Source organism: Egretta garzetta, unplaced genomic scaffold (genome assembly GCF_000687185.1).
Source record: "Egretta garzetta isolate BGI_Z169 unplaced genomic scaffold, ASM68718v1 scaffold1037, whole genome shotgun sequence".
NCBI lineage: Eukaryota > Metazoa > Chordata > Aves > Pelecaniformes > Ardeidae > Egretta > Egretta garzetta.
Genome location: NW_009260362.1, coordinates 109,750 through 119,986, shown reverse-complemented (window position 1 = coordinate 119,986; position 10,237 = coordinate 109,750). Strand labels below are relative to the sequence as shown.

Genomic DNA, 10,237 nt, shown 5'->3' with positions numbered 1-10,237 from the left:
CCGGCCGGCCCGGTGGGCCTTCCGTGGCGGCACGGCCTGGGTTACGGCGCGACGACCCCCCTGTGCGTTCCTGGCGCTCCTTCAGAGTGCGGCCGGCGCCGCGAGTCAGGGGTTTGCCGGCGCAGAAGAAAGGTGTCGAAATGCAGTTCTGCGGTGCTTGCAGCTGCCCTCCCCCCCTACATTTGGACATCGTAAATATGGGGGTGTCAGCCAGTAAACCTCAGCAGAAGAGCCCACGATGCCTGCTCCTTCCCTCGCACTGCTCCTTGAGTTCTTTGTGCGTGAACGGGACTTTCGTCCCCCATGGGCTTTGTTCTCCTCCTTCCCAAGGCTTCGGTGTGACGGCCCAGTGCCTGCGTGTGGCCGGGGATGGGGAACGGCCAGCTGAGCGGGGCCGGTTCCTGTTTGTGTGCAAATAACTTTGCTTGCACAAGGGGCAGGAAAGGAAATAAAAGGAAATTGTGGTCACTGGGTGAGCGTTAGAAGCTTTAACGTTACCAGGAAGTTGGTGTTCGGAGGGGAGTTGGAGATGTGTCGTAGGCTGTTATGGTTTGTTTTCATCCAAAAACTGTTTTAAAACTGCTTTGAGAAGGGACAGCATCCATCACTTGACCTGCTTGGCGTCCGTGTGTCTGAGCAGCCTGCCGTCCCGCCGTCTCCCCTTCGGACACTGCAGAACGCGGTGCTTCCAGCCAGGCTCTCGCACGCAGCTCCCCGGGAGCAGGGAGAGGGCCGGGGCAGCACCGAGACGCCGGAGGTGCCACGTGGGCAGAGGAACGCGCGCCCCGAGCCGCTGCCGGGAGGGTGGGGCCTTGAGAAACAGCTGTTTCTCCATCGGGATCCTTTTAATTCCTCCCACTCACCCCAAATCCTATTCAGACACGTCCCTTATCAAACGAATCCTGTTTGGATCCCAAGAGCAGTGTTAGCTGGATCTGTCTGAAAAAGCCTTTAAGCAAGGGCAGCGTTTGCGGCCCCACCCTGCGCTCCAGCCCCGTGGCCGCTCAGCAAAGCCTCCCCAGTGGGAACTCCTCCGGTGTGGGATACCGGGTGGCCCTCAGCCGCCCGTCTCCTTCCTCGCGTGAGGCAGCGGTGACAAATACCACGATGCAGTGTGAAATGGTGTCCCTTCTCAGCTCCCCGGGAAGTGCTCTCCTGTCCTGTAAGTGCGTTTAACCCGTCTGAAACCAGAGCACCATGTGTTTTTGTGTGTTATTCCCTTCCCTGCCTGCCCCCAGGTTCGTGTGCTCCACAAAACTGGTATTTATTTAGTGCTGGCTGACCTGCGCGTATGCAAATAGCTGGCAAGTTTGTGTCTGTTGGGAGAGAAGCCGGTACGATTCGTTAACTCTGGTGTAATTAGGTCCTTTCTTGTGACTGTTGCTGTCAGTGGAAACGTTCAGGCTTCTCCCTAGGATGGCCGCATCCAGGAGCCGCTGTCTAGCTGGGAGTCAGTAGGAACACAAAGTCCTGGCCTTAGGAAACACTTGACACCTGAGCTGGCAGCTGCGTCAGAGAGCAAACAGTTGCAGGATGGCTTTGTGCGGCTGTCGCGGTCCTGAACAGAGCCGCGATCTGTGGGGGAGTGTGGGAGCCGAGGGCCAGGGATCCGCTCAGCAGTGGCAGCTCAGGGCGAGCAGTGGTTGCCCCCCAGGGTGGGACCAGTGGGGCCAGTAGGGAAGCGGTGGGGGTGCCCTGTGAGGTGCCCCCGGTGCTGAGCCTGTGGAGACGGGGACAGTCAGCTGGTGTGTCACCCGCCGGGGTCATCCCTAGCCTGTCCTGGCAGGGTGTGTGCCAACTGTCCCACATCACCTCCCTTGCTGTGAGTGTGACATTGCTGTGAGTGGATTTCACCCCCCCACCCCGATCCGAGTTGCTGCCCACCCCTGTGCTGGCATTGCCTATCAGCTTGCCTCTTTGTGGTCTTCTTACAGACTTTGATGCTAAGAAGAAAAGAAAAGTGGCGGAAATTTATCAGGCTCTGAACAGCGACCCCATCGACGTGGCCGCGCTCAGGCGGATGGCGATCAGCGAGGGGGGGCTCTTGACAGATGAGATTCGTTGCAAAGTGTGGCCGAAGCTGCTGAGCGTTAATACGGACGACCTACCCCCTCTTCCAGGTACAGAACAGCCTGGACTTGGGTGCTTTGGAAGAATGGCTCAGTGATCTCTGTGCACGCCAGAGGAAGGATCACAGAGGCTGAAGCACGTCCTTCTGCCCTGCCTTTCCCCTGCGTACGCTGGTGCCTTTCCCACCAAGCTCATGTGCAAAGGGGACTCGCGCTGCAGCATGAACGCTGTAGCTTTGCGCGCTGTATTGTATGTAAATGGCAGTTTTGGGAATTGCATGACTTCCTAAAAACAACATTTCCATTGTGCTGGGAGGGTGTTGTTATCTTTAGTGACAGTGATGGAAATCAGCTGGTGTGGCCCAGGGCGGTGAGCTGGCGTGTGTAAGTTCATCTTACAGCAGAAGATGCAGCAGAACTTGCAGCAGAAAGTACCAAACTTAATTTTTGTTGTTCCCATGGAGAGCTGGCTGTGCCGAGCCCGGGCTCGGCCAAAATACTTCCAAGGTGTCTCTCTTCCAGGCGTAAATGAAGCAGTTTGCTGCATGAAGCACATGTGATGTTTGGTCAGAGCAGAAACAGGGAAAACGACCTTCCTGACGAGGTGCCTGCATGGTTTTTAAACCCTAGCAATGCAGAAGCTCCAAGTCCTGAAGCTTTTACAGTCACTGTCCCCAGGGCAGCTTTTGTTGTTGCTCCTGAATCTGTGGCCATTCAGAAGTGTGCCTCCCCCCACGTCAGTCAAGAGCCCGAGTACATTAGGTGATCAGAGCTGCTGGAAGACAACACTTCATTTCACGTGACCACGTAGATAGTTCGGTGCGCCAGCAAATTCTTTTCTCTTCTGTTTTAACTATCTTAGCTACCTGGTGCGGGTTATCTTCTGAATTATTTAATAAACTATTCCTTGTGGTCTCCACAGTATGTCATGCCTCGCTGCTGCCTGGTACACTTTGAATTGCACAGCAAAATTCTGGAGCAAAGGTGTCTCCAGGAGTGCTGGGAGTGGTGTCAGTTTAAGCATTTTAACGTCATGTTGTTTAAAGAAATAACAGTCTTGCTTCCTCGCACTGAGCTGCCGTTAGTGTCAGCATGCGTGGCAGTGCAAGTGAGGGGACAGGGCTGGCGTGTGACATACAGAAAAGGGGACATGCGATGGGGTGGTGTGTCTGTGTGTGCAGCCTCAGCCTCCTGCCTTCAGCAGGGCTTCTCCCGGCTCCCTCGCCCAGCTCTTCCCAGCACCTCTGCGCTACTCGGTGTTAATCATAGTCCTCTTTTTCTCAGCAGGCAAGGAGCTGCGAGAGGACAATAAAGATTACCAGCAAGTGTTACTGGACGTGCAGCGATCCCTGCGCCGTTTCCCGCCAGGTGAGAGGGGATTCTCCCTTCCTGCTCTGCGGGGGGCTCCTCCTGGCTCAGACCTTACGCGGGGGGTTGCAGCAGGTGATGCTCCATTGCTCCGAGAGCCTGACTTTCTAGAAAGCCTTTTCCTTGTCAGCTTACAGCAGCTTCTGGATGGAGTGGAGCCATTCCACAGCTATCAGTTTCCTTCAGCTGCCCATGCTACAGCTGATTTTTGATGTGGCTCTTCCAAGGTTACGCTTCCCCCTGCCCCGCCGAGCCCCTCTGCCAACAGGCTGGTACCATCCAGCAGTTGCAGCGCAGAGAGGCCCAGATCCTGCATGCCCCTCAGCCATTGTGAATGGGGTGAGACCAGGCTAGACAGAACGCTTAAGAAATGCACCTTTTGCTCCAGTTTATTTTAGACCATGATCTAGCTCAGGGGTGTGGAAGGCAGGTTTGTCGGTGGTTAGAACAGTTTCTGCTGCAAAACAGTCTCAAATCGGGTTCATGCACCCAATTTAAGAGAGCTGTGAACCTTTAGAAGCGAAACGTTTTTGCAGTTGTTTAGCTCTGATGGGTGGCTGGTGCCTTGTTGTGCTATTTATAAAACATTTCATCCAGCAGCTATCTAACTCTGCAGAGCAGTCGTTATTTCTGGCCAGAATCTGCTTCCCCCTTCTGCCGCTTTTTTGTGTAAACATTTGCTTCACTCTGATTCTCTTTCGAGTGCGGATACTGTCGGCAAGCCTGACTCCTGAAGGGTCTGCTAGTACACATTTTTTTTGCCCTTGAATGGCAGCCTCCTGCCTATTTTTAGACACATTAAAGGAGCAGGGGAAAAGGAGAACTTTGTCATTGCAGGATCTCTGCTGGGACTTTCTGCTTGGCCTTTGGGCATTTTATCTGTTGATAAAGACTGCCAGAAACTGGCTGCAGCTGTGCACAGCAGGAACAGTGTTTTTCCTGTGACATCCTGTCCCTAAACACATGTTGTTAGCAGGGGACCGCTATACAGTTGTGGCGATGGAGGCCTTGCAGTCTGATGCAGCTGGCACAGTTTCTGTGAAAACGGGACCTGTTTAATTTTTTCTAGAGCCCCTGGGAAATTAAAAATGATTAAAATGTCCTTAGCAGTGCTGGATGCGCGGCGCAATTCGCTCTTGGCAGCGCTGTACAGACCTCAGTAAACCCTGCTCCGTCCTCCTCGGTGACTTCCTCGCAGGTAGGGGCACTGCAGCTCCGAAGGTTACACACCCTAACAACTGGCCGGCTTCCCCTGGGCCCTCAGAGATTTGGAGGGCAGGATTAGGGCTTGTGATAGTTTTTCTGCCAGTTTTGCCTCCCTCCCCTTCGCACCACGTCCCTTGGGATCAGGCGGGTTGGTAAATGCACAGGTCCTCTCCTTACATACCGCAGCTGCGCTCGCTCCCACGGCAGGCGCCGGTAGGTGACACAGCCCATCCCACTGCCACCTGGTGCTGTCCCCACAGGGATGCCGGATGACCAGAGGGAAGGGTTGCAGGAGGAGCTCATCGATATTATCCTCCACGTCCTCAAGCGCAACCCCCAGCTGCACTACTACCAGGGCTACCATGACATCGTGGTCACCTTCCTCCTGGTGGTGGGGGACAGACTGGCGACGGCTCTGGTGGAAAAGCTCTCGACGCATCATCTCAGGTACTCGTCGGGCTTGGCTGTGTGTCCTCAAACTGTGGGGACTCCTGTGCCTGCGGGGAAGCCTGTGCAGATGGGGCTGGCCCGTCCCGGAGCAGGGGAGCCTGGAAGGCAGAGCCTTGGGTTAAGGCCGGCTGGCTGTCACGTCCCTACCCAGAGGGGTGCTGTGAGAGAGCAGCGTGACCACACGATAGCACGTGGGTTTGCAGGGAGTTGTGCTCTGGGGAAGGGATAATTGAAGGCTGTCAGATTAATCTGTAACATCTCTTGAAGTTGAAAAAGCCAACGCGTGTGCATTATTCATAGTTCTCTGACCATCTCTGCTGTCAGGGCCTCTCTGGCTCCTGGGGGCTGGCTCAGCACAGCGCCTCCCACTCAGCCCTGGGCAGTGTGGTCTGCACCGCCAGTGTCCTGAGTCAAGTGACTCTCCTGTTGTGCACTGAAATGAGAACAAGCCCTCAGCTGGGGAGTGGTTTGGAGGGATTCTCCTAGGCAGGGAGTTAGGTTTTGGGTGCTGGAAGGGCTTTACGGTTCGCGCATGCACTGCAGCAAAGAAAGAAGTGTCAGCTGACACCAGCGTGATTGTCTGGGACTGGGTTTTCTGGGCAGATCAGCCCTGAGTGTCCCAGACAAGTAAGAAGGAGGCTGTCCCAAATAGACAGAATTCTTGGGGGCTGGGGTCCACCCTGCCAGCAAAGCTGTTTATTAAAAGTGTGTTTATTTACCTTCTGGCTGCCTCCCTGGAGGAGAGCTCGCTGATGTCGTTGCTTGACAGAACTTCTTTTAAATCTTTCCTCAGGGATTTTATGGACCCAACGATGGATAATACCAAGCACATTTTAAATTACCTGATGCCCATCATAGACCAGGTGAACCCTGAGGTGCACGATTTCATGCAGAGGTACGCAGACGTTCCCTCGGAGCCTCCTAGCTCTGCCCTGCCGGTCTCGCGTTACTGCTCGTGGGGCCTTTGCACCAGCATGGCCCCAGCACCACAGTGGCTTCCTGAGTCAGCTCAACAGCTGACCCACAGCTAACGGTGACAGTCCAAAGCCCTGTGGCACTCTGCTTCCAAGCAGACCCAAACCTATGCTGCCTGTTTCGAGGGGTTTTACATGGTGCCACCTTCACCCCAGTGGTCTGCAGTCCGTATTGGAAAGGCTGGGGGGTTGCAGACGGTGTCGTACAAAGCTGCCACAACTGCTTCACGTCCCCAGTTTTGTGGCTGGTGTCACCTTGCTGTAGTTTGGTGCTAGTTCTGGGGATAATTCCCAGGTTGTGCAATAGGGATGCACAGGTGTAGTCCGGGCAGAAGAAAGCAGAAGTGGGAAGGTAAGTGGCAAAATTCAGTCCAGAGCCTTTTTCTGGGCAAGTGTCTCTGTTACCTTTCATGACCAGGATACTTTTGGGTACCAAGCTTAATTAGGAACTCATGGCCACCAGTTACTAAGCCTTTAGGGTGGAAAGGAATTGGAACAGTTGACTGTGCTGCAGGACTTGGTGTCCTTGGGTCAGCGAGCCAGTGGCGTGGCACGTCACACCTTCAGGTTCTCCTGAAAGCAGAGTGTTTGGGCCTCTACTGTGGACCCCACTGGATGTGAGACGAGTAGTGGCAGGACTTTGCCTTGGGGTTGTATCAGAGGTACAGTTCGTGGATCTGGACCAAGCTCTAAACGCTCTGCTGATGGTCAGGCCTATCTCCCCTCCTGAGCACGGAGGTACAGCGTGGGGTTCACCCAGCAGCATTGCAGCGCTGTTTCCAAGCTGCTGGCAGCAGCTGACCTAACCACTTTCTCTCTGTGCAGCGCCGAGGTGGGAACCATCTTTGCTCTCAGCTGGCTGATCACCTGGTTTGGGCACGTTTTGTCTGACTTCAGGCATGTCGTGCGATTATATGACTTCTTCCTGGCTTGCCATCCACTGATGCCCATTTATTTTGCCGCTGTGGTAGGTATCGGCTGGAAGGGTAGGGATTTAACTGAACCATTGCAAGGTTCTGGTAGTTTGGGGCTGCAGAACGGGTCTGGCAAACCCAGTGGTGCTGCTGTCCCCAGCTGCACCCACTCTGCAGGGGCCCTCCAAGGCCAGTGATGTCCTTGGTGGTGGTGGAGGGCAGGTGGGATTCGGGGGAGCCAGGGGGTGTCCAGATGCGCAACCTGTCCCGGTTCAGTGCCGTGGAGGCAGCATGACCTGGTGTTTTTCGTTGCTTTTGTTGTGCTGGCCCTGCTGCTGGGCACTTGCTCGGGTGCTGGGGAGCCTGCCTGGCTGGGGGCAGCCCTGTGCCTTGTGTCCATCTGCCCTTTCTCCCATGGGGGATCCAGACAAACCTCTGTTTGAGGGCAAGTCATGGAGTCAAGCCCTGCTGAGGTTCTGCCCACGTCTCTGACCTGCCAGTAGCAGAATCTGCTCAGAAGCCAGACGTAACTACCCAGAAAGGGGCTTTCCACAGCCTGAGAGTCTCAGGAAGGGCTTGGCATTTCTCTTCCCAGACAGGGAATGCTTCCCTGCAGTGTGTCCCCTTGAGGAAGGGCAGGTCTTTCAGCTGAAAGCAAAATGTTTTTCTCTGCTGGCTCTGAAGTGAGTGCCAGCGAGTGAGAAGGAGTCATCCCCGCTTCCCCGGCTGTCCTCAGTGCTCTCGTTCCTCTCTGCAGATCGTGCTGTACCGGGAGCAGGAAGTTCTGGACTGTGAGTGCGACATGGCCTCTGTCCACCACCTCCTGTCCCAGATCCCACAGGACCTTCCTTATGAGACTCTGATCAGCAGAGCTGGGGACCTTTTCGTCCAGTTCCCTCCATCCGAACTTGCCAGGGAGGCAGCTCAGCAGCAGGTTGAACGGTGAGTGCAGGGCAGCTCGCATGCCCGCGTGTTCTGTACATCCCTGTGCCTTGCTTCCTCGGGAAGATCTTCCTCACGGGCAGGAGGCTGGTCCTGAAGGCGAGCTGGGGCTGCTCCTTGACCTGTTTCTTCTCTTGCAGAACTGCGGCGTCCACTTTTAAGGACTTTGAGTTGGCGTCAGTGCAGCAGAGACCAGACACTGTGTTGAGGCAGCGCTTCAGGGAGCGGCTCCGAGGGGAGGAACGGACAAAATCCATCTTGACAAAGCCAAGGACCAACCGCTTTGTCAAGCTGGCGGTGATGGGGCTGACGGTCGCGCTGGGAGCAGCTGCCCTGGCCGTGGTGAAGAGTGCGCTGGAGTGGGCACCCAAGTTTGAACTGCAGATTTTCCCCTGAAGCCAGAGGAAGGGCCTTCCCTGTCACCATGCCCTTCCCTGGCGGGAAGAGGTGATGTTTGATGAAAGGACGTGTCTGGAAACGACCTGTCTGAAGATTATTTTCTATTCTTGCTGCGTCCAGTGACGCTTTTGGCCTTTGTGACAGAGACTGATGGGAACCAGCCCAGCGGGATTGTTCCCCACACCGACGCTCACCTTGTTCTCTCCTCCCCACGCAGATGGGCACTGCCGCTGTCTCACAAGGAACCGAGGTACCAACAAGTCGGGCCCTTCAGGCTGCGCACAGGTGACTGTACGAGCGGAGAGCCGTGTGTGGGCTGTGCCAAACGCTCCTGTGTTCTCTGTTGGGGTTAATTAGTGGGACTGAGGGCAGATCCTCGCCTGGAGGAGAGTGTCACGGCAGGGTTTGGCCCGGGTGCGTGCGTGTGTGGGGGCGAGGGGCTGTTACACTCCTGAGGGGCAGGGCAGCCCTCTGGCTCTGCATCACTCCCTGCTGCAGGCTGCCAGCGCACCCCGCTGTCTGTGTTCAGCCTCGCCGGTGGGCCGACCCATCCCTGTCCTATAGGCAACCTCTGGGTTAGAGCCAAACCTTTCACAAGCCCCTGTCAGCGCCTGCTGTGAGGTTCTCCCCGGTGTGTAACGCTCCCTGGCTCTTCTTGCTTCCTCATCTTTGCAGCCTGATCTGTTTACAGGAGAGAAGGGCAGGGGACAGGAGCAGATCTGCAGGACTACCAGAGGGAGCTTAGCTCTCGGGCGCTGGGGCTCCTTCACTGGCAGTAGCGCAGTCGTGTCTTGGGTCAGCAAGGTGAGAGGCGAGTGTGGCTCACTCTGCTCGAGGTACGTGCTGTCATGTGCCAGGTCGCAACACCACACGTCTTAGTGGCACCAGAAACACCCGTTCCAGACGGTTTTTTTACAGCTCTGGAAGCAGGCTTTATTGCAGAGAAAGGTTTTTTCCACCTTGTGAAACACTTCACAATGACTTCTGTCCCATGCAGTGGGAAATCTGTCATAAATCTCCCCCACAAGCTGAGGAGACTTCAGCGTCGCCCCTCGGAATAACACAAGTGAGGGACTTTCCTGGAAAGGCCGCCCCTGTTCCCTGTGTAGCTCCTGTCTCCCCACCCAGTCCCGTTAACGGTCCCAGCGCTCCCTGCCCTCCAAGCTAAGCAGCAAATCCTTCTAGACAACTCGGTGTCCCACTGAGACGAAGCCAATAGACACTGTATGCCTCTACCTCTCCCCTGAGCTGCTAAACCTCCCGCAAGTGCCCTTACCTGCCCCTTACGGCTCCCACCCAGCTCCCCTGCCGTCCCTGTGTTGTGCCCAAAGCCATCTGTGCCGTGCCCAGGGGCTGCACACCTGAAAGTTAGGTGTTGGTTGGAGAGTTACAGATTTCAGGATAGAGAAGAAAACTCGTGCCCTGCAAGGCTCGGCGCCCTCCTGTCCCAGCCCCCTGCCTGTCGGTTCATAACCTCCGCTGGGCCGGTTCTGGTTTGCCCGCTGGACCCTCGCTCTCGGAGGGGCCGTGCCTTTCTGACCGTCGGGCTGGCCGGAGGGCGTGCGGGCAGTCGTCACGCCTGACCCGTGTTTCCGTAAAGCTCTGAGCGGAGGAGTTTCCTTTGCCTCTGCGGGCTGAAAGCCAGAGCCTGTGAGTCTGGGGGCAGTGAGACCTGTTCCCCCTGCTCCTCGCTGGTGCCAGGCCTGTCCACACCGCTGCTGGAGCCGGGGGCTGCTCACGGGAGCCGCTCACGGGTCCTCTCTCCCTGTGCCAGGGAAGGCAGAACACGTTTCTGGCCCTCGGCACAGCAGCGGGGCAGAGGGCTGGGTGATTTAGCACTTTAGAAACTCGTGGTGCAGGAGAGTTGGTGGTGACCTGGGGGTGCTGCTGGAGGTCCCAGGACCCCTCTGTACCC

The 10,237-nt window shown here is 56.2% G+C and overlaps 1 protein-coding gene across 4 annotated transcripts; it reads left to right on the top strand.

Moving 5' to 3' along the window:
* Positions 1-6: 6 nt before the first annotated feature.
* TBC1D20 (TBC1 domain family member 20) lies at positions 7-10,231 on the top strand. Of its 4 annotated transcripts, XR_004842548.1 has the most exons (9): positions 7-1,162; positions 1,935-2,120; positions 3,354-3,437; positions 4,904-5,090; positions 5,887-5,988; positions 6,893-7,034; positions 7,739-7,923; positions 8,064-8,572; positions 9,014-10,231. XR_004842548.1 is itself a non-coding variant. In XM_035898492.1 (8 exons), the coding sequence occupies exons 1-8, from the start codon at positions 1,108-1,110 to the stop codon at positions 8,317-8,319; spliced, it is 1,194 nt and encodes a 397-aa protein (XP_035754385.1). In that variant the 5' UTR covers positions 7-1,107; the 3' UTR covers positions 8,320-10,231. The 4 variants fall into 4 exon arrangements, 3 of the variants coding, with proteins under 3 accessions (XP_035754385.1, XP_035754384.1, XP_035754386.1); XM_035898492.1 differs by having other exon boundaries at positions 3,357-3,437; positions 8,064-10,231; XM_035898491.1 differs by having other exon boundaries at positions 8,064-10,231.
* Positions 10,232-10,237: the final 6 nt, after the last annotated feature.

What these genes read in the sequence shown, in the direction of transcription:
- TBC1D20 (XM_035898491.1), top strand. Translation starts at nt 1,108, where the DNA reads ATGCAGTGTGAAATGGTGTCCCTTCTCAGCTCCCCGGGAAGTGCTCTC. An exon ending in GGGAAGTGCTCTCCTGTCCT is followed by an intron (nt 1,163 to 1,934) that starts GTAAGTGCGTTT and finishes GTCTTCTTACAG; the next exon opens with ACTTTGATGCTAAGAAGAAA. An exon ending in CGACCTACCCCCTCTTCCAG is followed by an intron (nt 2,121 to 3,353) that starts GTACAGAACAGC and finishes TCTTTTTCTCAG; the next exon opens with CAGGCAAGGAGCTGCGAGAG.